The 27924-nt window shown below is 37.8% G+C and overlaps 2 protein-coding genes and 1 long non-coding RNA gene across 3 annotated transcripts; all 3 read left to right on the top strand.

The window, feature by feature from the left end:
• The first annotated feature begins 1889 nt into the window (after nt 1–1889).
• Nucleotides 1890–2815, top strand: LOC144701647 (uncharacterized). Its single transcript, XR_013581070.1, has 2 exons — nt 1890–2162; nt 2269–2815. It is a non-coding gene; the product is annotated as an uncharacterized LOC144701647 (long non-coding RNA).
• A 4624-nt stretch (nt 2816–7439) lies between these two features.
• Nucleotides 7440–9667, top strand: LOC144701646 (uncharacterized). The gene is made up of 2 exons (XM_078573366.1): nt 7440–7913; nt 9411–9667. Exons 1-2 carry the CDS (start codon nt 7704–7706, stop codon nt 9564–9566), a joined length of 366 nt encoding a protein of 121 aa, XP_078429492.1. The 5' UTR covers nt 7440–7703; the 3' UTR covers nt 9567–9667.
• Nucleotides 9668–12037: 2370 nt separating this feature from the next.
• Nucleotides 12038–13083, top strand: LOC144701645 (prohibitin-3, mitochondrial-like). The gene has a single exon (XM_078573365.1). The coding sequence runs from the start codon at nt 12132–12134 to the stop codon at nt 12978–12980; it is 849 nt and encodes a 282-aa protein (XP_078429491.1). The 5' UTR covers nt 12038–12131; the 3' UTR covers nt 12981–13083.
• Nucleotides 13084–27924: the final 14841 nt, after the last annotated feature.

Below are 27924 nucleotides of genomic sequence, written 5' to 3'. Positions count from 1 at the left end.
AATCAGGTTGTCTTGATTTATGATCTTTTAGACGGTACGTCCCTTTTTTGGAAGAATGTGCATTCTCCACGTCAGATTTATACCTCACCTACCTCTATCTTGGTTCAAGTTCCCTGAGGCAAAGTTCTGTCAAGTATTTGTTGCCTACTTTTTGCGTTGCGGTTCTTCTCCCATTCTCTCTCTATCTCTCTCTCTCTCTTCAAGAAAATTTCGTAATTCGGGGAAAGACCTTTCTGGAATCGAGTTACTTGAATTTAAGCACAGGAAGTTAATTTAGAATAATTATATAATCTTACTTTCTCAAGAATAAAGTCCATGATTTTATAGTCAAACGTTCTTTAATTATATTGAGCCAATGGATTTTTTCTTCATTTTTTAAAATCCTGGTGGTTTATTGGTACAACGTCTAGGTGTATGAAATCATCATTGAAAACCGTTTTGATGTCAATCGTATCATGAAAAATTTTGAACATTATGGTTCTTTGTTCCAATTTTTTTAACCTTGAGGTGTTCCTTTGAATATAAATTATGGATTTTGGGTATCCACAGAATATGTCACCAGAAATATTGAAACTGTACATCACCTCAAGAAGGGATTAGGTCTTCGTTTTCTTCAAAGGTACGATCTCTGTTCAAAATGGATACACCGAAGACTTTTTGAATTTTCACTCAATTAATCTCTTTCATTCTTTCAATTATGCCCTTGATTGCATGGCCTGTGGAGAAGCCAGTGCCAAACGCTACTCTTCAAGTAACAAGAGCAGTTGGTTGGAGCCTAGAGGAGAGAGGGTCGTGCTTACAAGAAAAATGAGGAGATTAGATATTTTTACTGTTTCAAATTCCTTTTATCATTACGTTATCTTGGGCAAACTTCAAAACAGATACCTTTTTTATAATCAGTTTCTAAATTTTGGCATTTTCTCTGTCATTATATTAATTTATTATATCTTTTCTCTATCACTGGTGAGTCACTAAATCATTCAATAAATTATTAAATTACTTTATTGATATGACTTTTTGAAGACTACGTCAACAGGTTAATTATTACATTCATAACTTCACATTCTAAAAAAAAATTCTAATTTTTTCAAAATATTTTAGCTAAATATTTAAATTCCCAACCAAGAACTTAAATCTTACATTACTTATTTTCCCAATTTTACGTCAACAATTTTATTATCATAACATATTAAACAATAAGACAGTAAATACTACATTTTTCCTACAAGATATTAATTTATTAAATTCTTATACTTGGAATTTTCATCATTCAAATTTACCTAAAATTTTTAAATTCGTAAAAAGCATTATTCAATTCTATTGTACTTTGCGTCAATAAATCCTTAATTTCTGAGTCAATAAATTAATTAGTCCAACAAATTTCTTACATCCGCTGGCAAGTGGCAACAAAATTAGTTATTTAACTGTATATAAAAAATAGATAAATGTTTTCACTTTTCTGTCAACAAATTAATTCTTATATTCTTCAATTTTTCAATAACGAACTTAATTAATAACTTATCTACGTTCTAAATTTTAGGTCAATAATTTGATTATCACAACATATTAAACTATACGTCAAAAAATCGTTCATTTTTTACACATATACCGGGAACGGATTAATTATTAACATCTATTTAATAAAAAGTAAAATTGTATTAAAATACCGTCACGGTCATCATCCGTGACGGATTAATTATTAACATCATTCGTCACGCCACGCGTCCGGACTACCCCGCCACTGTCACGGCTAACCCATCACACGTCACACCTCATCCACTTCATCGCCGTCACCGTCACGTCTTCCGTCACGTGGATATCCCAACAGTCGTACGGTCCACAAAAAAGCATAATGGCAATATTGTGATAAAATCAAGGTCAAGGGGTAATTACTCAGCGATTAATCTTATATATAAGATTTCTGAAGTATTCGAGCGTATGAACTAGGGTTTTGAAAAGAGGGAGGTTTGTTTCGTCGGGCGAGCACAATCTTCGATTATTCTCTCTCGATCTGCTTCCCGATTCCGATGGGATTGCAGAATCGGGAGATGGTTAGTGTGCCAGATGGAAGGCACCCCTGGACATGCGGGATCCTTCTTCCGGTGGTCGCCATTGCATTTTCTCGTGGGTTCTACAGGAATTTCTTAAGATTTTTTCGCGAGGTTTTGTTTCTTCCTCGATGACGCCGACACTTCAGATTTCATATATTCTCCTAACGAACGCCTTGTCATCAAGATTTTTCAGTAGTCATTCATTTTTTTTTGCTAGATCTTAACCTATTCTTGGAGTCCGAGTGATCCTCACGAAGATATCGACCTAATCATTCTACAGCTTGATGAAGATCTTGTCTCAAATCGTAGACAAGAAACTAAATTGTTATTTCACCGATTTTTTAATTTTCTCGCTGGTCAATATAATCTCTGCATGTAAAGCTCGATGATGATGACTGCTTTAACCACACCGAAAGTATAGTTGCAGTTCGACGACAGCGAGTTCTTCCTCTCCAAGCGGCAATCTACTTCTGAGGGATCAAATTGGTCGTCTTCTGCGCTAGGGCTAATCGTCTGTCTCGTGACTCTGTCTCTTCTTTTGGCAATCGAAGCTTAATTTCTGCTGAAATTCTTCCTTGCTGAGCATTGCTGATTGAAGATCTGGGGGAAGCGGACAACTAGCCCTTTCGCAGTGAGATATATCTTCTCAGAACAGAGAAACTGCTTCGATTGTGGGTTCTAGCTTGAGGCTGCGATTGTACTATGTGGACAACTCTGGCCTTTCACTGAGAGCCTACATTTTAATTAATTTTGCATTTTACCGATTTCCGTTCCAATGTTTTCTTGCCTAATGTTGATTCTTAAAGCTTGTAAATGCATGATATGAGTTAAATGGACCTTTTGAATGTCATAGTAATATCGCTAATTTATATATTAAATCAAATTAGTATAGTGAAATTCAAAAATGTATAATCACTGTTGCAAAGATAATTTTTTGAGATTATATTTTGAAAGAACGATATAAAAACATTTTGGTACGAATTTTTTGACATAATTAAGATACTCTTGATTCATAGCGAAATTCGAATGTGGTATTATCGTATTTGCAAAGGGAATGATATGAGATCATATTTTGAAAGAATGATATAAGAATTATATGAGTCTTTTGACATTATTGAAATTCTCTTATTTTATAGCGCGAAACAAGTTGTAAATGCGTGATGTCATGTAAAATGGACTTTCAGACTATGAGGAAATCTGTCGACATGATTTTTAGAAATTTTGAAAGTATGGTCATTATTGTTCAGAAAATTAGGATTTAGTATTGTATCCGACATTAAACTCTCATGGTACTCCCTCGTTTAAATCAGTAATTTTGACATTATTTGATCAGTCAGACTGAGTCTATCACGAATCCTGCTTCATTTTTGTAAGCTACGCGGTGAAGTGCTAAAAGAAGAATAAGCCAGTTCAGTCAATACATGTGTGAAGAGGAGTGCAAAAAATTGCAGGCCATTGATTTTTCAAGATGAAGAATAAGAGGAAGAAGAAGCTAGAACAGTCTGTTGATTTGTGAAGACAAAAAAAAAAACTATTTCATTCTATTGAGATGAAATACTATTTCATTTTAAAAAGCCAGGGCAAAGAATATTAAGAAGAAGAATGATACAAAGCCTGTCAAGTCTGTTGATTACAGATAAGGGAAACAAAAGGAGTGGTTGCATGCAGGTAAACGCAGTTGTTTTTGTTTTTGTTGTGCGAAGTGTTTACAGAACAAAAACAAATTTGAACAGAACATTGCATAGACTCGTGTGTGGTTCTTTTCTCACTTTGTGCGAATTATGTTCTAGTTTTGTGCGAATTTTGTTTGTTTTTGAAAAAAACAAAGAACAAGGCCCTGTGTGGTTTTTTGTGCGAATTTTTTGTTCTTTTATAACAAAAAGAACATAACGACCATGTCCACATGCAGGTCACGAAACCCTTTCACTGCTCTTGACCTATCTCTCGCTTGTCAATGTCTGTCCAAGGCAAAAGCTTGTCGGCCATTTTCCTGGCTTCGCTACTACATCAGACTGGCTGCCAAAGAGTGGAGGAGGAGGAAACTAGAAACGAGACTCTCGCCTCCTCACTCTGCATGAAAAAAATGAACAAATTCGCACATTTGCACCGCACACGACCATGGTCGTGTGCAGTGCGAAGTACTGTAGAACTGTCCGATATGTGGTCCGGAAAATCGGCCGGGACCGCACATCAGACTCTTTTCGCACTGGTCGCACGAAGCCAGGAAAATGGCCAACCTTATTATATTATCTGCCTCGCCTTATCTTTTATTATTATTTAAAAACAACATCTACCAAAGTTCCATCAATTTTACAACAATATCTAGCATAGTTCCGTCCATTTAACAACAAGATCTAACATAGTTCCATCCAATTAGCAACAACTAGAAGAGTTCCATTCAAATCGCATCCAAAATATTATACACTTTTTAAGGCCTTGTGTATTATGATTCTCTCACTATTCCCTCGCCATTCTACACAATGTTTGGTCATCCCAAGCCTGATATTGGACAATGACATAAATAAGGATGATGTACTGGTTATCAGAAAGCAAAATACCAATATCCTGGTACTGGATGATGATATTGGGTATCGGTTGCTACAGTACCAGTATGTGATAATATTTTTGTCCCAATCCTGATACCGGCATTGGTCTTTGTCTCAGGGGTTAGATGACGATATCGCATATTAGTTGTTTGTTGTTCAACATTGTAAATTGAACAATAGTTTAAAAAGTTTTTTGCCTTATTATGAAACATATAAATACATTATTAAGCTATTGGACATATTTTTTGATATGTTTGGATAATATTAAGTATAGCAAAATGAAATAAACAATATTGAATTGATTTTATAAGTTAAAAATGAGAGAAATGTCACATTTCCATTGGGCCATTTATTAGCTGAGTCAAGTCAAAAGACGTCCAAATAGCGAGGTCTAAGTCTGGATAGACCAAGTCATCAACGACTACCGAGATATTCCGCTAGTGCATTTGATTTCTTAATGATTTCATTTGACAAATTTTACCCTGTTTTCATTTTCTTTTCCTTACATATGGGACGATGCATCCTTCGAAAATTTATTTCACATCCAAAGCTCAATATCCGAATACCTATTTTGGTACGGACTCTGATTTCTGATATCTAGTACTGGCATCTGCCATGTCCCGAATCATGCAATGTCCATTCCAATATCCGATATTGGGTGCACTTGTCATATCTGTCCTATATTCGATACTTGGTATCTGAATTCGTCTCAATTTCATTTGAATATCGGACATTGATTGTCCAATATCAGATATATATCAGATGGGCGAACACTAATTCCATCATTCCTGCATTTTCATACCTAAAGTGTAGGAATATATTCATGTTCCCCCTCATAGCATTTTTATCATTTCTATGCTCCCTTGTTCATCTTCCATCCCACTCAATATGCATTCACATTCTTCTATCTTTCACATTTAATACTAATCTTGATGATCTATAAATTTTGGTCTCGCCATTTTTCTTTTCTCCCAACATATTATCTTTTGAATATTCTTTATAGTATCATTCATTAAAATTTAAAGACTGCTTAATTCATGATCATAGTTCCCTATGGAGACCATTATTACTCGGCACTAACTATTTTTATTACACCGAGTATGAGTTTATAATTACAAATAAATGACATAACTAACACACAAAAATTTGAGTTTATCAATTATTCTATACATCAAATAAAAGCTCACGTCTCTATATCAAGTTCAAATGGAGCTAAGGCAGAATATGAGGTTTATAGTTTTTTTTTAATTTGAATGATATCATATTTGATCACTTTTATAGGGGCCACGATTCTTTTTCTAATATGAGATTAACCTATATGTCTTCTAAGCCATGGTGCTGACTAGGTTGATGAAGATCTAGAAGAGATGGCATCGCAAACCAACATGGCGGGACCTTAAGAAAAAAAGATACAAGGATTAAACAGGCATCGAGCCAACCCAACCTGAATCCCATAACATAATGTCATGTTCTTTAAATACAAGAATATAATCTCAATCATATGATCTTATCGAAGAGGATTGGACAGAAAAATCAAAAACCTACATTATCCTTGTGTTTCTTTTCTATCACACGATGTGATTGGTTGGAGGCTGTTGATGAGGATGCCGAGGCCCACAAGAGGAATGAAGCTGATTGGGTGACAAATGCTGACAAATACAAGGGATGAAACTGACAAGGTTAAGGGTACACTAGAAGATAAAGGGTCCATGGGTGCGATCTAATCTCAGCCGTTGGTCCCTCAGTTAGAGAGATCAGACGGGCAGGGGTTTATTTGTCCTTCTCTACCTCCGACCGTCATTCCTGTTGGCCAGTTGGCAGATTTCGGTAGTGGAAAAGCTGCTAGAAGATCCAGTGGTCTTCCGAGAACCACCCAGAGGTAGTCTGTGTCATTGTCGCCTAAATAGTCACCTCTTCTACCTTTAAAAGACATTTATCATTATTCTTAGGTCATCTTCCAATGAAAATCTACAAGCTTGGTGGGAAACCTCCTTCCTGTGGTTTGGAAGGCCGACCAGGACCGTTGACAGCTCAAGGAAGCTCGACAAGGTCACGGTGGCTCCACAAAAGCTTCAAGAAGGCCGAGATCACGCCAGCACAATTAACTGTATTGATGCATTCTTAATTTATAAGCTTTAATTAGTGTCTATTCATGGGATCCTTGCAAGTAAAGCTCAACACATTTAACATGCTGATGATGATGATCATCATCATTTTTATACACCATAACTCACTTGTTATAGTGACAAGGCACAAAAGCACGACACTACATCCATAGTAACTTCCCATCAATTTCTTAACTCAGATGGTTCCACAGGATAAAATCTTCCATAAACTACATCATTTATTGCATCACTGTTCACTAGTTTACACTATTTTCCAAGTCCCAAAAAATTGATGATTGACCCAACTGAACAACTGCACAAGATTAATCAAAGCTGGCCAGCAATGTATGCATGAATAGTGAGCACTTATGGGAATTAGACATTTCACGTGATGATGATGATGACGGTGACGATGATAATAATGATGATGATGATCATCATCGTCATTTATGCACACCATAACTCGGCTGCTCGAGTGAAAAGGCACAAAAGCATGACACTACATCCATAGTGACTTCCCATCAATTTCTTAACTCAGATGGTTCCATGAGATAAAATCTTCCATAAACTACATCATCTCTTGCATCACTGTTCACTAGTTTACACTATTTTCCCAAGTTCCAAGAATTGATGATTGACCCAACTGCACAACCGCACAACTGCAGAAGATTAATCAAAGCAGGCCAGCGAGGTTTCTATGAACAGTGGAGGCCTTCTGGGAATTAAATAAGCTTTTTTGCGCAATGGGTTTTGGATTTGAGGTGCAGAGATGGCAACCGAGCATGTTCCAGTTCGTGGGCAGTGGTGGAGGGTGCCTCTCCAGCACGCAACCCCTGCTGGAGCCCAACGTGGCGACGAGAACAGTGCTGAAAGATCGATCGATTCACGGAAGTAGGTCGAGATACGGCGAAAAAAGTTGAAATTATGGCGATTTGAGAGTGGAAATCGGCGAAATCGGTGAAATTGGTCGTCTCTGCGGGGGGAGAAGGAGGAATTTGAGGATGGAGAAGCGGGGAGAGGGGTTGGGGGGCAAGGAGAAGGGGCCAGGGAATGTGGGTCAGTCGAAGGTTCGAGAAGGGTCGGGAGAGGTCCGGATAAGAGCGGCGGATATGCCCGCCAGGATGCAGGCTAGGGCTGTTCGATGCGCGCAGGAGGCTTTGGTGGGGATGCGCAGGCTCGAGAGCAAGCGCCTCGCTCAGACGCTGAAGAAGGTACGCTGGAATTCTCTCTTTTTTTCTGGTTTTTGGGGTTTTTCTTGGGCAAATCCCGACTATTTCTTCTTGATTTTGATCGGATTCGAGTTCTTCTTCTTTTCTGGGTAATCTGCTGTTCTTGTCGTTCGGAGCCAGATTTCGATTTCAAGTTGTTGCTCCATCTCGTGTTCTTCTTTAGATCGTTAAAGTGCAAGATTTACTGTACTCTCTTTCTCTCTCAATCAAATTCTCAATCTCATTTCCGTTTCAAGCTTTGTATCATATGCAAAAAATTGGAGTTTTGGATCGTTTGCTATCTTTTGGTGTATGAAGTGCAATATTTCTTGTACTCTCTCTATCTCAATCAAATCCACAGTCTCATTTCCGCCTTAAACTTTGGATCATATATAATCTTTTGGATTAAGCGTTTGATATCCTTTGGATTACGAAGTACAATATTTCTTGCATTCTCTCTCTCTCTCTCAACCAAAACAATGGAATTTCTAAAGCGTTTGCTATCCTTTGGAATATGGAGTAAACTATTTCTTGTACTCTCGCTCTATATCTCTATCAAATTCACAATCTCATTTCCTCTTTAAACTTTGGATCATATGCAATAGTTTGGAATTTTAAAGCGTTTGCTATCCTTTGGAATATGAAGAAGCTCTTGAAATATTTCAAAACCTCTTCGTCAATTTGAATATCCGTAAGAAAAATCGTTTTTGTCAACTTGACCATCGGAGCGTGTGGAGGCAGAACACTGATTTAAATATTGAATCGGTAAATCTAGTCGTTTGGACCCGAATCACGATTTCAAATCCCAAAATAACTTGCAACTTTCATCACGCGTTTTTTGTGTTATTTAAGTGCAGCTGTTCTTGATATCTCTCTCTCTCTCTCTCTGTGTCATTCCAATTCAGTATCTAATTTTCACTGTAAACTTTACATCATTTACTGACATTCGGATGATCTCTCTCTCTCTCTCCCTGTGTCATTCCGATTCAAATTAGAATTTCCTCTCAAAAATTTAAGAAATTCATATTCGGATGTTCTTCGTCTTATTCTTTATGTGCAATTGTTATTGCATTCGCTCTCTCTCTTTCTCCCATTCAGTTAAATTGAATTTATAATTTCCACTTTAAACTTGACATCAAAAGCTGAATCTCAGTGGTTCTTATTCACATTGTTAATGTGCAACCGTTCTTGTCATTCAAATTTAGAGTCCAATTTTCACCTCGAACTTTCCACTTCAACTTTGGAGGCTATGATTCATATTATTATCTTCTAAGTTACATCATATACTGAAATTAGGATGTTCTTCTTCATTTAATTAATGCGCAACCATTGATAAAATTTGATGTTGTTAAAGAAGCTATCCATGACAGATATAATTGGAACCATTCATACCTATATATATCTGTCATTCAAATTCGAATCGAAGTTTCTTTTGATCTCTGTATCATATACTGAAAACTCAAAGTTTCTAAAGTATTCATTAGCCTTTGAAATTCTCAGGAGTTTGACAAGGAATACGGGTCGGCCTGGCACTGCATAGTGGGAACAAGCTTCGGGTCATACGTCACGCATTCTTTCGGCGGTTTTCTATACTTTTCCATCGAAAAGGTTCATATCCTTCTCTTTAAGACAGCCGTGGAGCCCCTTGATTCATGATACAATGCAGAGATTTTCAACCCAAGCTGAATATATCAGGCTCTGATATAATTGTAGATAATTCATCCTTAAGCAGATATTCCTTCCCATTTTTTGCTGAATCTATGGTTAATCCAGCAGAATGATGCTGGAAATAGATTGACAGGATTAGCTAGACGTGTCTCGTCGGAGAGCAAGGCTGAGGGATGATGACAAATTCATCACTGTCATTTATTCATTATCATCCCTGCATTTTGTCATCCGTGGATGACAAAATGTGACGATAATGATAATTCATCATGGTTTGCTCGTCGTTGTTTTCATTGATCCTAGTATTCTACTCTGAAAAGTCTCCTTTTATATGGATGAATGATGAATTGGAATTATCATCGTAATTGGCTGATTTAATCATTGTCATCTATGTTTGGCTTAAACAAATGAGGGTGATCATTGTCATAATTAATCAAATTCATAGCTAATGAAAGAGATATTTATATTGATTTGTATGGGGGTTTGGTCATGAATTAGAGGAAATGACAGATTCTGAAGAGTAGGGTTCGCTCAGAATGCCGAATTCGATATGGGAAGGGGGAAAAAATGGTATCCTCAATCAATATCCAGATATTGGATAACTTATTTGGGGTATGAAATTCCCCATCTTTCTTTGTATACACCTTTTCACTCTCCACTAAGTATTCATAAACTGAGTAGAAAAAATATGCACAAATTTTTTTTTTTCAAAACTTATTAAAGTGGGACATGTTTCCTCAATTGTTTCTGAGATCTGATTTTTGGTACCCATATTCTCCACCCTCCACAGGAGGGTGATATCTGTCCCGATATCCGATAGTGTCATTCGAATCGTCTTGTTTTTCCCGGATATCTGATACCAAAGTTGGCGATCTGGGATTTCAGAATGGATCTTGGAGGACAAACACTATTGAAGAGTAGCGTGTAAATAATTCTTTAATTAAATGCTATTAAACATAATAGAAATGGATAACTAATGCAAGACAACATTTTATTTTAATACAATCAATTTACTTCAATTCATTTAATCCAATTTAATTTTAGACGATTGTTAGTATGATAAACTAAATAAAAGTTACCCAAATGAGTGCATTCAAACATAACTTCTCCAAAATCCATATCAATTAACAGTTGGATAAAACTATTGTATATTTATTTCAATGATTGGAAGGGAAAGAAAAATATTACTGTGAATAAAAACAATGAGATTGAGATCCATGAATCTGAATCCTATAAAGTAAACATATATTGGAATTTCAATGGATGTATTTTTTAAGAGTGTTTAATTGCTCACGGTCGAATGATGGGCCGGGACTGATGACAGAGTAAGGTGACATATTTTTACGTCCGAAACGTCGGATGGGACGCTTTTCAGATGGGACGGGACGTGGTCAAAAATATTTGGGACGGAACGAACTCTGGACAGGACGATTAGGACAAACCTCTAAAAAATGGCACACCCTCCTGGATGATGGTGCACAGTCCGACCTAATCGACTCGACCGACGTGACCGACCCATATGACGAAAATATTTGGGACATGACAAACCCTGGACTGGACAATACCGACAATTCGGATGAACCTCTAAAAACATGGTTCACCGTCCTGGATGCTGATGCACAGTCTGACCTAATCGACCCGAATGACGTCACCGACCTATTTGACGAAAATATTTGGGACGGGACGAACTCTGGACGGGACGACTCTGACAATTCGGGCAAACCTCTAAAAAAATGGTGCTCCGTCCTAGACGATGATGCACAGACCGACCTAATCGACTCGACCGACGTGACCGACCTATATGACGAAAATATTTGGGACATGACATACCCTGGACTGGACAATACCGACAATTCGGATGAACCTCTAAAAACATGGTTCACCGTCCTGGATGCTGATGCACAGTCTGACCTAATCGACCCGAATGACGTCACCGACCTATTTGACGAAAATATTTGGGACGGGACGAACTCTGGACGGGACGACTCTGACAATTCGGACAAACCTCTAAAAAAATGGTGCTCCGTCCTAGAGGATGATGCACAGTCCGACCTAATCGACTCGACCGACGTGACCGACCCATATGACGAAAATATTTGGGACATGACAAACCCTGGACTGGACAATACCGACAATTCGGACAAACCTCTAAAAAAATGGTTCACCGTCCTGGGTGCTGATGCACAGTCTGACCTAATCGACCCGACTGACGTCAGCGACCTATTTGACGAAAATATTTGGGACGGGACGAACTCTGGACGGGACGACTCTGACAATTCGGACAAACCTCTAAAAAAATGGTGCTCCGTCCTAGACGGTGATGCACAGTCCGACCTAATCGACTCGACCGACGTGACCGACCCATATGACGAGTACGAGACCAACTACAAAATGCTCACCTCCATTCACTTTAACAGGCCTTTAAAAAACCAATACCGGGCTACAATGCAAGGCCCAAACTCTTTCTTGCTGAACAAGAAGAAAGAAAGAACAAGAAGAAGACGAAGAAGAAGAAGGGGAGAAAACCCTAGCTAGGGTTTGCGCTCGAGCTTGGCCATGGCGGGCAGCCAGTTCGCGGTCTCCTTCCTCACCAACCTCGCCAGAGTAGCGGCCGGCCTCGGCGCGGGCGCGGCGCTCCTCAACTCCTCCCTCTACACCGTCGATGGCGGCGAGCGCGCGGTCATCTTCGATCGATTCCGCGGCGTTCTGGACACCACCGTCAGCGAAGGTACCCATTTCCTAATTCCATGGCTGCAGAAGCCCTACATCTTCGACATTCGCACCCGCCCCCACTCCTTCTCCTCCGCATCGGGCACCAAAGACCTGCAAATGGTCAATCTCACGCTCCGCGTGCTCGCGAGACCCCAAGTCGAGCGCTTGCCCACCATTTTCACCACGCTGGGGCTCGAGTACGATGAGAAGGTGCTGCCCTCGATTGGAAACGAAGTCCTGAAGGCTGTCGTCGCCCAATTCAACGCCGATCAGCTCCTCACCGACAGGCCGCAAGTCTCCGCCTTGGTCCGCGACAGCCTTGTTCGTCGCGCCAAGGACTTCAACATCGAGCTCGACGACGTCTCCATCACCCATTTGTCCTACGGACCGGAGTTCTCCCGGGCTGTGGAGCAGAAGCAGGTTGCCCAGCAGGAAGCCGAGCGATCCAAGTACGTGGTGATGAAGACCGATCAAGAACGGCGCGCCACTGTGATTCGAGCGGAGGGGGAGAGTGAATCTGCGCGGTTGATCTCTGAAGCGACGGCGAAAGCGGGTAGTGGGTTGATCGAATTGAGGAGGATTGAAGCTTCCAGGGAGATTGCGGGAACTCTGGCGAAATCCCCCAATGTGGCGTATCTTCCCGGAGGAAACAACATGCTCTTCGCTCTCAATCCGTCCGCCGGTGGCCGGTGATTGATCTTTTTTCTTGCGGTTTCTTCGTCTCAAATCTGTGAGAACTTCTTCTTCTTCTTCTGTGATCAGACTTTCTTTTTTGGTGGCTTTGAAAATTTTCTGATATCTTCTACCAGAATCTGGAGGTCTTATGATGGGTTTTCTCTTATGAGATTTGCTGATTGATTTATGGATAACTACTTTGATAGATAGAAGGATTATACGGATAGATAGATTTACATATTTTTGTTCAGATATATAGTTTGATAGATAGACTGATTCTATTTGATGGCCTCGAAAATCACGGCCAGTGGGCCGCGATCGATCTTTTTTCTTCCGGTTTCTTCGCCTCAAATCTGTGAGAACTTCTTCTGTGATCAGACTTTCTTTTTTGGTGGCTTTGAAAGTTTTCTGATGTCTTCTGCCAGAATCTGGAGGTCTTATGATGGGTTTTCTCTTGTTTTCAAAAAACAATGATGGGTTTTCTCTTCTGTGATTTGTAGATTATTTTATGGATAATTAGTTTGATAAGTAGAATGATTATATAGATAGCTAGATTCGTACATATGTTTGTTCAGATAGATGGTTTTATAGATAGAATGGTTATACAGATAGATAGATGTACATATGTTTGTTCAGATGGACAGTTTGATCGGTAGAATAATTATACAGATGTATAGATGTACATATGATTGTTCAGACAGATAGAATGGTTATACGGATAGATAGATGTACATATGTTTGTTCGGATAGAAAGTTTGATCTATAGATTGATTCTATTTTGATGGCTTTGAAAAGTTCTTCGTGCATTGTTCTGAATTCTGACATCTTCTGCCAGAAGCTGGAGATCCTATGATGGGTTTTCTCATCTGAGATTAATAGATTGATTTCTTGATTATTAGTTTGATAGATAGAATGCTTATAAAGATATATAGATGTATATATGTTTGTTCAGATAGATAGTTTGATAGATAGAATGGTTATACAGATATATAGCTTGATAGATTATAATGATTATACAGATAGATAGATCTACACATGTCTTTTCAGATATAGATTGATAGGCAGAATGATTATATTTTGACGGTTTTGAGAAGTTCTTCGTGCATGCTTTTCATTTCTCATATCTTCGCCCATAATCTGGAGTGATAGGGACCTTGGTCGAGGTCCGTATCTGAAGGTGGAAGAAGGTGAGACGAGAAGGGAATTCCTGGGTAGAGAGGTGGAACGGGAAGGGTAGGAGAGGAGGCCGAGCTGAGGAGATAGGGATCGGCCGAGGACGAGCCGCCTGGAGATGCGGTGAGGTAGAGGCGATCATGAGGACGGGGATCGCAGAGGGAGAGGGCCTGTAGACGTAGGAGAGACGAGAGGGGAAGGAAAACCAATACACTTCATAACCAAATGCCAGTCTGCCCTCCTCGAAGGAGGGCTGTGCTATTTAAAGGCAACATAGAAAGAAGGGCAACATATTAAAATGACGATAATGCCCCCACGTGGGCTGGGAATCCTATCAAGATCTTATAATGGGTTTTCTCTTCTGGGATTTATGGATTCATTGCTGGTTAATTAGTTTGATAGAAACTTCAAAAAAAAATAGTTTGATAGATACAATGATTATACAGATTGATAGATGTACATTTGTTTGTTCAGATAGATAGTTTGATAGATAGAATGATTTATTTTGATGGAGACGGATGAATCGAGTGACCATGTCTCAAATTTGAGTTATTTAAATATTATTCCCAGTAATCGGGCTAACTTACAGTTATTTTCCAATTTTTTTGCTCGCATTTTCCTAGAACAAGTAAGAACAAGATATATTTATTTTCATTCTTGGACTAATTTCTAGCTTTTCATATTTCTTTGTTCGTTCCTTCCTAGTTTCTGTTGCCAGTGTTTCATTGTGCTTATTACATCGTGTTTCTTACAGTATACAAGGATTTAAAGAAACTCAATTTCTTTTGAGGGGAAAATTAGAATATTGAGATGTGTTTATTTTCATTTTCTGGTAATTTGTCAGAGTTTAGAAGTTAAGATGTCATGACTTTTTTATGGCATTCACATAATCTTGTTTCTGCAGTATCTTTATTCGTGTGATTACCATGAATGTGGAGTTATCATCCGCTAATGACTATGATGATACAACGTAGGGATGATGATGACAATGTCGAATTTGTCATAATCCGTCAATCCTTGATTTAATGGCTGCTCAAAATTGTGTTTTAAGTAATTTTGATGTGTCACTTACTCTCCATTCATCATTAGGAGGTCAGTATCTTTTATTTTTATGAACATTTAAATTAACCAAACTAACGCAGATTGATTTTGGGCTGATTTAGACATATTATTAAAGTCCTTAAATGTGGGCATGTGGTTTATTTGGTTTGATCTAAGTAAATACATTTCATTTTGCCTAAATAGTTGATGCATATCAAATTGTGTTTTAAGTAATGTTGATGCATACATTACTCATAAAATTAACCTAAAAATGCGGTGGAATACTTATTGACTTATAGACCATGAATGAGTCATAAGAATTAAAATTGATACAACTTATGTCGTAGACTCCTGATGAAAAGTGAGACATTAAATTGACCGATCATGACAACTTGATTACACAATTGACAATAACAACAAATGAACTGATAAAGTATAACATAGTAGTTACCTACAAAAATGAAACGATAAGATAATGATCTACCATTTCTCGTGGTGATTAACTGAAATTAGAAAAATGTTAACTAGATTAGACATTCAGAGAAAGTTCTGATGAAATCTTCCAAGGAGTTCTTTTCATCTGGCAAGGATAATACTTCAACCAAGGCTAATGAATGAACAAGTGTAATTTTAGCATAATGTTATGAAGGGTAGAATTTCTAATTTCCCTTGGTAAATTGATAATTGGTAATCTCAGGTCTTCACAATAAGATGATTTAATTTTTAATATATGTCAACTCATGCCGAGTAGCTACCAATTGGCCTATGATTCTTCAGAATATCTAGTACCATGATAAATATTTGATTTAAATAGCCAATATTCCAAATTAAACAAATCTAGGCATTTAATCAAAGGAAACTCAGTAGAATTAATCTGTTAAATATTTCAAAGTAAAATATATGTGTGACATTATACCAAAATATGTACCTAAAAAATGTATTACAACCTTTATGAGTATTTCTTTCATTGAGAATTATTTATACCATTTATCAAATTGATGTATGAAAATGATATAGTAAGTCACAATACATACATTAGTTATTACATAACAATGTCATTAGGTATTCTTTTATAAATTTAATAGTTTAGAATTTTGAAACATCCAAAATTTCTAAATGTAACTTTTATAAACATTAATTAGAGACATTTTTAAAAGAGAATCTTGTTCGTAAAATTTCAAAACTATGGAATGATTAAAACTTAAATCCAGAAAATGAGTTCACATTTTTAGTGGATCGATTAAAACTAAAATGTATGTTTGGAACTATGCGATATCACTTAAATGAACTTAAATTTGATAATTTTTTTTCAAATTTATCAGCGTATTTCTATTAGGTTTTTAATGACCAATATTAATTTGTATATATGATAAACATTCTTACATGACAAAGTAAATTATTTAGAATCATGATTACTTCAGCAAATAGTATTTAATTTTTAAACTGAAAATTTCATCAGAGGGATCCCAATCTTGTATAGATTTGTTTTTCAATGTAGGCCATAAAAAATTAAAAGGTCAATATAACTTTAACTAACCTTGCCCTTCCCCCCCCCCAGTTCCCCCTTCCCCCTTCAATAACTCACTTTCTCTATATTAAAGGAATGCCTTTTGGAAACATACAGGGATATCTTGAAGATATATGCAGTGCAAAAATATTATAAGTGAAGAAGCTTAAAAGTCCATGTGATCCAGTAATCACATACGAAAGGATTTAAGAGATTAGTTTCTGGGAGCAGCAACCTCAGCATGGGATAAATTAAACTCATCTGAAAATTCATATTTTTTTAACTATTAATATATAATAGCTACTATTGTTTTCAGTAAGTTACATAGACATGCCCTTGTATATGGACTATGCTACAGAACTATAAAATTTAAAATGCAATAAGAAGAAAATAAATTTCAGTAATAAATAATTATCAGATGAATAAGTTCACAAATATTTTATAAGGCAAATATTTATTTGACTACATTGATTGACATAAAATATTTTCTTCATGCTCACGGTTATCAGTCAAGATGTGTAAATGAAAAAACATTTGAAGAAAATGGATAAGAATAAGGAAAAATGTAATATCATTTTTAACATATTTCATAATAATGATTTTGAAAGAATTCAGGGTACAATATATTTTTCATTGATTTAAACTGAAAAAGACTTGACTTAGACATATCAGTTGTGAGATTAAGTTGATGGGAGAATATAAAGAACAAGAGATTGAAATTGAAGAGATCGAGTTGAATACTAATAAAGTGAAGAGTAAAACATCAAAGTGATGAGATATTTAAGTTAGTGTTGGTAATTATTTAATAATTAATGAGATTTGAAAATGAAGTATCATGAGAGTGTATATTAATATCGTGTGGTATATAATTCATAAATTGAATTTAGAAAAGGAGAATTGAGGAATTTGAATTTTTTAAAGTTAGTTTGATAAAGTTTCTATCCATTAAATTTGAATATATGTGAATTTCAAATTATTCCCCAAGTCCGTAAGGTTCCTGATCTACGATATGTAAGCCTTGGGGGATGAAGAATTGGTTTTTGAGTTCTATCAAATTGGCCTAAGGTTATTTCATATTTTCTTGGTGCATGAACTGTGTTCTATACTTTTGATAGGCAATAAACTCAAAATTAGGGGTAAAATTAAATGGTCGTGAAATTGAGTTTAATTGATAATATTTCTAAACATTTATTCATAAATTATGTACATAGTTAGAAATGGGTACGGGTCGTCTCCATAGGGAAAGGATCTGAGGGAAATAGCTCTTTTTAAGGGTGAATTCTAGAGGTGGGAAAGGATTATGTATAGCATAAGAGATAGTGAATGGATGAAGATAGTCGTGAGTGGTGGCGTGAGACAATATTAGAGTTAACGATATGAAGTAGCTACTTTAGGGTTTAATAATTTAGGGTTTTACTAACTTAGGTTTTAACGGAGTATAGGGGGATGGGAAAGCAAGATGGGATGAAGAAGATGTTTTAGGACATGGTGATGGAGGCAATGAAACTGCGGTAGAATGATGACAACAATGGGAGAGATAGTGATGTATGTTTTATTAAACGATAGGAGAGAAGACACGTTACGGTATTATGATGGTCTAGGGGACACATGAAGTGGAAGATTGATGATGATAGATAGGGTGATGGAAATATATGTTTTTGACAAACCAATCACACATTCCACATCTCAGTCCATATTCATTAAAAGAACATATTCATTATCATGCACGTGTGATGCTCATAATGAAGTCCATGAATACATGATCTGAATTGGTGAATTATAATGAGATCGTAATACGGAGATCACTAGTCTTTATGAATGTATTCTAAATAGTCTTATTCGAAGGGTACTAGAGAAGAACATCGAAGTATCCGAATAGAATAGCACTATCTAGCCTCACTCATATGATGAGTATGGCCGGTCCTGTAGCCATTAATGTGGAGACACTAAGGATAGATAGTGGGTGCTCTTTAGTGGAAAGATTTAACTTAATTGATCCGTACGAATCCCTGAATGGTATTATACCAAAATGTCAATCAGGTTGATTCACGTCACGGTTGTGTAAGTGGTCCTTAGACCTGAGACACCAAAGACGTATTATGGATGAACAGTTGTACTTTGACTATGGCCAACAAGTCTCTAATCATGGGATTCTAAACAGTCTTAGTTCAGGTGTATCAAGAAGTTCACGAAGATGATTGAGTGATCCAGATGTGATCGTCCATTCTCGGTATAAGAGGTGACATCTCAAGGAAGACGATGCGATGATGTCCTTGGCTAGGGCAGTGTAATATTGGAGAAGAGTTCTTCGATGATTTTAAAATACATCAATACTAACTCGGACGACCGATTAGGGTTTAGTTGACCATACCCTAAGTCATCCTGATGCAGGATGACTAGAGGAGACGGGATGGGATAACGACGGAGATAGGATATTGGGACGACTAGGGAAGGGTAGGATAAAATCAGACCACAAATCACACGATCGATTCCGAAGAATTAAATCCGATGAAATAGTGGTGGTGCAGCCCCTTTCCTCGTCAAGGGTGGGAGTACTGTCTTCAATTACCGCGGTGATGCCAAGCACCAAAATCAATAAATCCGAATGATCGCCCGCTTAAAGATTCAAAAACCTATTCAACTAGTCGCTTGAAGATTCAAAATCCAAATCAAATCTGATAGCGGTGGATAAACTCTCGAGGAACACTGGATGAAGAACACGGGACACCAAAGAGTTTAGGAATACCTCAGCACCAAATAGTGTGTAGCAAGGTTGCGAGGAATTCTCAAGGTGTTGTTGGTGAGCACGAAGAAGTGACAATTTGTTGAGGGGATGAACCTGAGCGAGTGGCGTGGAGAGGTGGCTGAGAGAGGGAGTGACGAACGGCCTACGCAGCGGGCGGCCTGTGTGGACAGCCTGCACGGGCGGGGCTTGCGTGGGCGGCAGGCGTGGGCAGCCTGCTACAGCCGTCGGCGCGGACGACCTGTGTGGGCGGCCTGCGAGGGTAGGGCTAGCGCAGGCGGCTGATAACTTGCAAATTAGCATGACTAATTGATGAATTTTACATTATATGTATGATTATATTTGCATCTTATCATATAAAAATGAAGATAAATCACTTACACTTTGATTTTACTATTATTTCTGATTTTTTAATCATTTTTTATGGAATTTAACCTCATTTCAGTGATGAAATATTATTTACAGGGCTTTAAATACTTGGCTAAAGGTTGGTAAGGGCTTTCCTAATTTTCTAGAATTTTTTCTATATTTTTATATAATTTTTTGACCATTATATAGCCAAGAAATGATTTTTATTTATTTAAATAATACATATGCTATTTATTTTATTTATATATATGTATAATAAAATATAAAGGGGGGCATCCACGTCATTTGCCCAAAATTCGGGCAAATACATGGATGGATTTATGTATATATATATGAAGAAAGAGCATTATTAGCTCATCATGGCATCGCAAATCGTGATGCCATAATGAGACTATTATTAGCTAGAAAAGTCAAAGAAAACGGCGTGTCGGCGGAAATTAAAAAATATGTTTTGATTTTCTGTTTTCTTTATATATATATCTACCATGTCGGTTAGCCGTGTGCATTAAATGCACGGGGCAACCGACACACGTGATTTAATTTGCACGTGAATCGGTTAGCCGCGTGCATTTAATGCACACGCTAACCGACACACTTGCATGTGCATGCGGCGTTGATTCGCCACGTGCATTAAATGCACGCGGAATCGACGGCACACGTGGGTCAAATAATGCGGCTGTACGATTAAAAATATATAAAAAAGGGAGTCTTTTGTTTTTTTTATTATTTCAGGATGAAGTGGCTTTTTCCTGGCCGTTTAAAAAGAAGGAATAATCTCCAATGATTGTGGCGGCGGACACGGACAACCACGTGTCAGATCGCGATCCAAAATGTGGGAAAACGAGGAAATAATGTGGCAGCCAATCAGGAGATGCCTTTTACGAACTTGTTGGAAGAAAGATAAATTAAATCTGACGGTCTAGATTTATCAATAGTAAAATGATGATATCTAGAGATCTAGATGTACGATTGGGCTGAAATTTTGAGGGCAGGTTCGTCTTTTCTCCCTCTACAATCCAGATGGATCTTTAAATGGAGGTCTGGAAATGGGCGAAAATCACTTCTGGAGGCTCTCCCCAAGCATTTGGCCAGGAAGGACACAGGAGGGGTTCTTGAAGTTGACAGATCTTTCTTCTGCACTCAAATTTGTAAGTTTCTGATTTGTATTTCAATCATCTTCTCAAACGATTCTAAAACGCCAAGGCATGAGCGAAATGTACATGCCCTAGAAGTTTGTTTTGAATAGAATTAGCACTTCATTTTGATTCTGAATCAAGATCTGATTTTTGATCCTTAATTCTATATCAATTTAGAACATTTCTTCTTCATTAGATTTTTAATTTAGGGTCAGATTTAATCTTTTCCCCAAATTCTTCACTTTCTCTCTCTAGGTTAATCTGTCTAGTTTCTCTCTCTAGATTTTGATTTTTATTGTTTAGGAATTGAATTTAATATATAAAAAACCTAAAAATAAAATTTGATTCGAAAATTCATCCATCTTGAGGTCCAATTTAAAAATCCCTTTCTTGATTATTTAATTCCCAATATTAATTCATAAAAATTGTCTTAAAATTTTATGATAATTGGGAAATTAATATTCCGAATTAATCTGATTTTAAAATTGAAATATTTCTATCTTGAGCTTTCTGACCGAAATATTTAAAATCAAAATTAAGTCTTACTTAGTTTTGATTAATTAAAAATATTATTAAGCATAATTAAGATTTATTAATTGCAAAATTAATTCATTTTTGAATTAATTCATTGAAATTGGATAAAAATTCTTATTTGTTGCCTCCTTGTGGTTCGACCCCTTGCTTACTCTATATTCTATATTTAGTGATTAAGGGAAATTATAAATTTTATTGTATAAGTCTAACGCCAAATCAACGACATATTTACGTGCATTTTTAGGCTTATCAGCAGCCGACGTGGGCAGCCTGCTAGGGCGGCCGGCGCGGGCGGCTTGCGCGGGCAGGGCTTGTGGGGGCGGTCAGCGTGGGCAGCCTTCTAGGGCGGCTAGCGCGGATGACCTGTGTGGGCGGCCTGCGCGGGCAAGGCTTGCGCGGGCGGCCTGCGTAGGCAGGGCTTGCGCGGGCGGCCGGTGCAGGCGGCCTTTGGGGTGGGCTGTGCAGGGTGGGCGTGTGCGGGTGGCATGCTAGGACGGCCGGTGTGGGCAGCCTGTGTGGCGGCCTGCGAGGGCAGCGACCTAGGTGGACGGCGGCCTGCGCGGGCAAAGGGTAGCCTGCGAAGGCGGGCGATCGGCGGTTGCGATTCAAGGGGGAGAGAGGGCTAGGGCAAATCTTCCAAGAAGAAAGAAATATCAATTCTTGAAATAAATTCACCAAGTGTATCGTGCAACATTGGCCTAAATATAGGCCTCGGAGGAAAGAGAAAATACGAGAAACGAAATAATCTAAAAGTAGATGACGTGTTATAGTGTCACGTTAAAGGGCAGTTTTGGATCTGGCATTGACAATGTGTCATGATGCGTGACGGGGTGTGTGTAGGTGGAGACGCGACTGATGCCGGTGCGTTGACTTGGTCGTTGTCAGGCCGGTTCTGCAGTTGATGTTGGCAACGAGTCATGATGCGGGACGTCTCAGGAGACGGTGGCGGCGTGTCCGCAGATGGTGTGTTGACGTCGTCGCCACCACATCCAAGGAGCGTCAAGTGGATGAGGAACTATATGTACACGGTAATCTATGACAAACAAGTTCCATGAGTGAGTCGATACACATTCCTATGTATCTTCTAGAACATGAGGTGTAGCTTGGCACCCCACTTGTTGGAGACTCGACCTATCTATTGGGTTAAATCAATCCAACATTAATCAATTTATATGTTGATATACTTATTTAATTTGGAAGTCCAATAAAGGTTATTGGGCCACTAGAGTCGTTAGCTAGACTGATACATAGGCCTAGAGGGTCACACGCAAATGATCTTTAGACGTTGGAAGATATTCTTAAGTTTTGGGGGGATTTTATGAAAAATACCCACTTTATATAAATATGGGTAGGCCGCGAACAAAATTCAGGCAGGCCAGAATTTTTTAGGGCCTTTCCTCTTCTTCTCCTTTCTCCCCACAGCCCCTCTCCATCCTCGATGCGATCGGGACGACGTAATGACAACGACAGAGATTGAATGGGGCTCGCCAATGAAAAGGAGGAGATTCGACGTGCCCAAAATCATGTGGATACATCTAGAGGCTGCACACTTGAGCAGCTCAACTTGTCTCACTCCGGGATCCAAGAAATCACGGATGTGATTTGAGCAAAGGTACTACGTTTCATAGTTTTATCGATGCCATTTGATTTTGCAAGAGTCTTCCGCTGCGCGTCGTTATGATTTGTTCATCCATGTCAAGACCTCTAGAACCCAACAATGGTATCAGAGCCAGGTTCTGCGTTGATTTGATGAAGAATGACATCAAAATCGTCCACAACGGAGTGCAAAAAGTTGGTTTTCACACTATTTTTCTTCATTCCCATTCGGACGCCCGTTCCGTTCTGGGCTCTTTAGAGCTTGAACAGACCCCATTCAATGGTTGAACGGGGTCTGTCCAGGGTGCAACAGGTCTCTGTTCAGCTTGAACAGGACCCGTGGCCTCCCCATGGCAGAAAGGGGCCCGTGTCACTTGAACGGGGGCCTCCCCTTGCTAGAACAGGGCCTCCTCAGGGTGGAACGGGGCCCCGTTCAGACTGAATGGGGGTCGTTCCATTGCGGCGGGCCCTGGTGCCTCATCGGCGGCCCAACCTCGGTTTGAGCCAGCCCACAGGTTGGCCCAACTTAAGCAGGGCTCATGTTTAGTGGATCGGGTTTGGCCCGGTGCACTAATGGTGGGCCCCGCATTCAAACGCGGGTGTCTGCGTGGTGGGTGCCACCAAGGCAGGCGTCCCACGTGGCGGGCCACATAGGAGGGTCGCCCGCGTGGCGGGTGCCACCTAGAGGATGCCACCTAGGCGGGCCGCCCATGTGGCGGGCATCACCTAGGCTGGCCGCTCGCGGAGCCCGTGCCACCTAGGAGGGTGGCCCGCATGGCGGACACCACCTAGGTGGGCTTCCCACGGGGCTCGTGCAACCTAGGGGGGCAGCCCAAATGGCGGACGCCACCTAGGCAGGCCGCACGCGGGGCCCACGCTTGGTGGGAAACAAAAAATCAATTTTCTAATGGTGCAGCCAAGGGGTTATTGAAATGGCCGATGGGCAAGACCCTCTACCACCAGGCTATATAAGGGTTATTGAAATGAAATATAATTTTACTATATTTATTTCCTTAGAAAGCGGAATTTTATTAAACCTTAAAAAATTCAGAAATAAATTATTTTAGGCATAAAATAAATTCCTAAAATTTCTGAAAAATTCAGAAAATTATATTATTTATTTCTTGAGACGACAAAAAATTTAAATGTTAAACTTTAATATCAAATAAATCATAAATATAAATTGGAAATGTTGATTTCCCTTTATTTGAGTTGAATAATTTAAAAGTTACATTATTTAATGTCAAATAAATTCCAAAAAAATCAGGAATAATATGTATTTGATTTTATTCATCAGAATAAATTGAAAGTTAATTTATTTGATGTCAATAAAATTCATTAACTTAGGTAATACATATATATTTGAATAATTGAATGGAATAATTGAATGGATTAATTTAAGAGTTAAATTATTAAATTCAACAAAATTCCTATAAACCATTTTTAATTGTTTAAATGTTTTTTTATTGATTTATTTGGCCTGATTATCATGAACTTTAAATTTAGCAATGATTTAATGTTATTTATTTGATTTATCATTTGCAATATTATATTGTGGAATGTTGGATGGAATGAGATACTAGAAAAATTTAGATGGACCTAATGTAGGATCCCTAAGTTTTGGTTGGCCAATATACAGACATATTGGACTTAGAATTTTGACTATGATTGATAGTCAAATTACATTCACACATTGTCCCACACAAAAGACATATGTATTATTCATATGCCCTAGATGAAGACACATATGATATGAGATGTCACACACTGCTCCTCATGATAGTTGAGACCAAACCTAAAACCCCTTAAATTAAACTCTACGCCGTAGCGTGAGAGTGGAAAACTCAAGCGTGGTTCTCCATCATTATAGTCTTAGGATCCAAATCCCTTTAAGTTGGGTTGGTGGAGTTAACTCCAGGCTCACTTATTCGGGAGGCGGGACTAAGTACTAGGGTATGACACAACGCCGGGGTAGAGGAACCATGTAGTTTGGTGGGGGTATACTCCAGGATCACATGCAAATCTATTTCTGTCAAGTAATGAAGGTATTGCTTAGACCGAACTCAGTGGTTGGTGGGGATATACTCCAGGACGAGTGAGCGTTGGGGACCAAACTACGATCGGATATTGCAATTGGTTGCAAGTCCCATGAGATGGGTGCTCAATAATATGTATTCTGATTGGTGAGGGTATACTCCAGGCCATAGTATGTGTTTTGAGATTCTGATCCCCACTAGGATAAGGTCCGTTTCTCTGCTTCTGTAAACGTGAGGTTGTATGTCATTATGATACTTTAAAAGTCAAACCTCAGCTTTTGCATCACTATACTTTAAAAGTTGAGCCTCGGCTTCTGCATCACATTTCTTGAAAAAAGGGTGTTCTTTTTTTAATTTACACGTTCCCCTGCACTCAAAAAAATTAAAAGAAAACAGTTAAACATTAAATGCCATTATAGCATTGTTAATAATGATGTCATAAGGGTTGATGTTAATGATTGGCATATGCCAATCATTTACCAGGTCGAATGATTGGCTGTTTCCAACTATTATCCGTAATCAGGGTAAGTCACCATTTGACAAATCAAATGGTGACATGTGTCATTGTGAAAAGAACTTAAAATAATCTTTCAAAATTCATATTAAATTTAATAAATGCCCAAAAATTATAAAAATATGTATTTTGACTATGAAAATTATATCGTTGTGAATTTAAAGTCAAAAACTTCAGCAAAATCATCATTTGACTCAAAAATTATTTTATTTCAGAATATATTGTTCGAAGAATCCCTAAAAATAAGTAAAAATGCATAAAATTGAACATATCATTCTGAAAATTTTTAAGGTTGATAACACACATAAAATCAATTTAATGCAAATATACATGTAAATATGGTCAGATTAAGCTACTAAAAATGTTTATTATCAATAGGGTAAACAAAGATTAAAGATTTGGGGAAGAGGAAGTATCTTCAAAAATATTAGGGATTGGACAAAAAATATCAAATATGTGTTTCAATATTTTATAGATATTTAAATTGCATAACATCAATCGTGTTGGAAAGATTTAACCCAAAAATTGATCTGTAACCATTGTATTTTTTCCGATGTGGGCCCTACAAATGAAAAAGGATAATATAATTTAAAATATAGGCCCTCAAATAACTCATTCTCTCTGAATTAAAGCATTGATATTTGGAAACATATGGTGACATATTGATCTTAGTCGAAGACGATGATGTAGAAGGTGCCAGTGCCAGTCTTTGGGTTCAGAAATGGTTCCCCAACCAGATGACTCCATTCCTATTATATTCCCCTCACAAAAATAACCCATTGTTTGCAACCTCTCCTTATTCTCCTCTTCTTCTCATTCTTTCCCTGATTGGCCTTCTCGATCTCTCCCTTACTCTCCCCCAGCCTCTCCTCAATTACCTTGTTTTGTCGATCTACTCTCCATTATTTAATCAGCGTGTATCTTGAGCTATTGCCTAGTTAACACTGAAGAAATCTGAGATATCGTCACATTGAAAGAACATATTCAAATATGAATCAAATATTGGATTTAGATTTGAAAATTTTGTATGATATTCTTTTTTCATCTTGAAATTATATTAAATCCTTAATATTTGAGTGATTGGTGTGACAATGTGTTGAAAGTTGATGGGAGACTAACCTCTTGTCTCCTATGAAGCAGCAGAAAGTACAGATCTGTTTTACATGAACCTGTGGTGTGAAATTTTACAATATTCTATTTAATATTTTAAAATTATAAAGTTTTAAATTATTTATTGAATTTTCCTTATATTTTTTTATCTCTCTCTCTCTCTCTTTGTGTTCAATATCAACTTTAACAATCTTTGGCCTTAAATAGAAGATTGCACTTGAGATTTTCAGACCATAGGCTTAGCCCACATTCAACTCCAGCGTCAAGGGCTGAAATGTGAGCTCATAGTATTATTACTGAGAAATTGACTGAATGAGCAAGTATAATTAATATTTTTATGGCCACAGATTTGACACTATGAATCAAATTACTTGTGCTAAACCACTTATGTTTCATATTTATTGGTTGTATTTGCTTTTTACCATATAGTTTAGTTCTCACCCATTGTTCAATTCCTTGGCCAATCAATCACCCACGAAGATATTGATATTCTCATACCTATGAGGACTTATGAACCGATAGAATATCTTAATTATCACCATGGTGTAAAAATATCTGAATGAAAACTTCAACATGGAAAAGGTTTTTCGTCTAGAATTGTTTTGATCAGTAAAAAACATTAAATTGATGAATTTTTTTCCTTGGAAGAGTGTTTTAGTTGTAGAGGAGTTGGTTGACTAACATACAGATCAAAACATATCAAGTGTTTGTGTGTAATAAACGAGAACAACTTTTTAGGAGTCATTAATTGTTGAAGTAATAACAAAAATATCCTGATATTTGAATGCACTGAATTAAACAAATGCTAAGGATGCATATGATACATGATGTGCAGTGCTTATCATTAACATAGAAACTATAGGAGTCATTTGTATGGTTTATCAACTTAATTACTCAATCATAACTATAGGAAAGTATTGGAGTTGATTAGCAGGGTACCACATGAAGCTCATCACCTGTTGGATCTGAACCTCCACTCCCTTCCCACTTTATCCATTCACAATCTTTTTCCTAGAACCTTTAAATCAATCAATCCCTCACATCTAGGGCTCACAATTCTATAGGTATGGAAAAAATCTAGTTAGTAGGTATTGGAAATATCAGTAACTTACAAGCCAATCACACATTCCACATCTAGTTTAATATGATACATTCATTATGATGTACATGTGATCGTTATAATTGAGGTCCGTAAATATGTGA

Source organism: Wolffia australiana, chromosome 4 (genome assembly GCF_029677425.1).
Source record: "Wolffia australiana isolate 7733 chromosome 4, ASM2967742v1".
NCBI lineage: Eukaryota > Viridiplantae > Streptophyta > Magnoliopsida > Alismatales > Araceae > Wolffia > Wolffia australiana.
The sequence above is the reverse complement of the archived record's forward strand: the minus strand, read 5'-3'. Positions and strand labels throughout refer to the sequence as shown.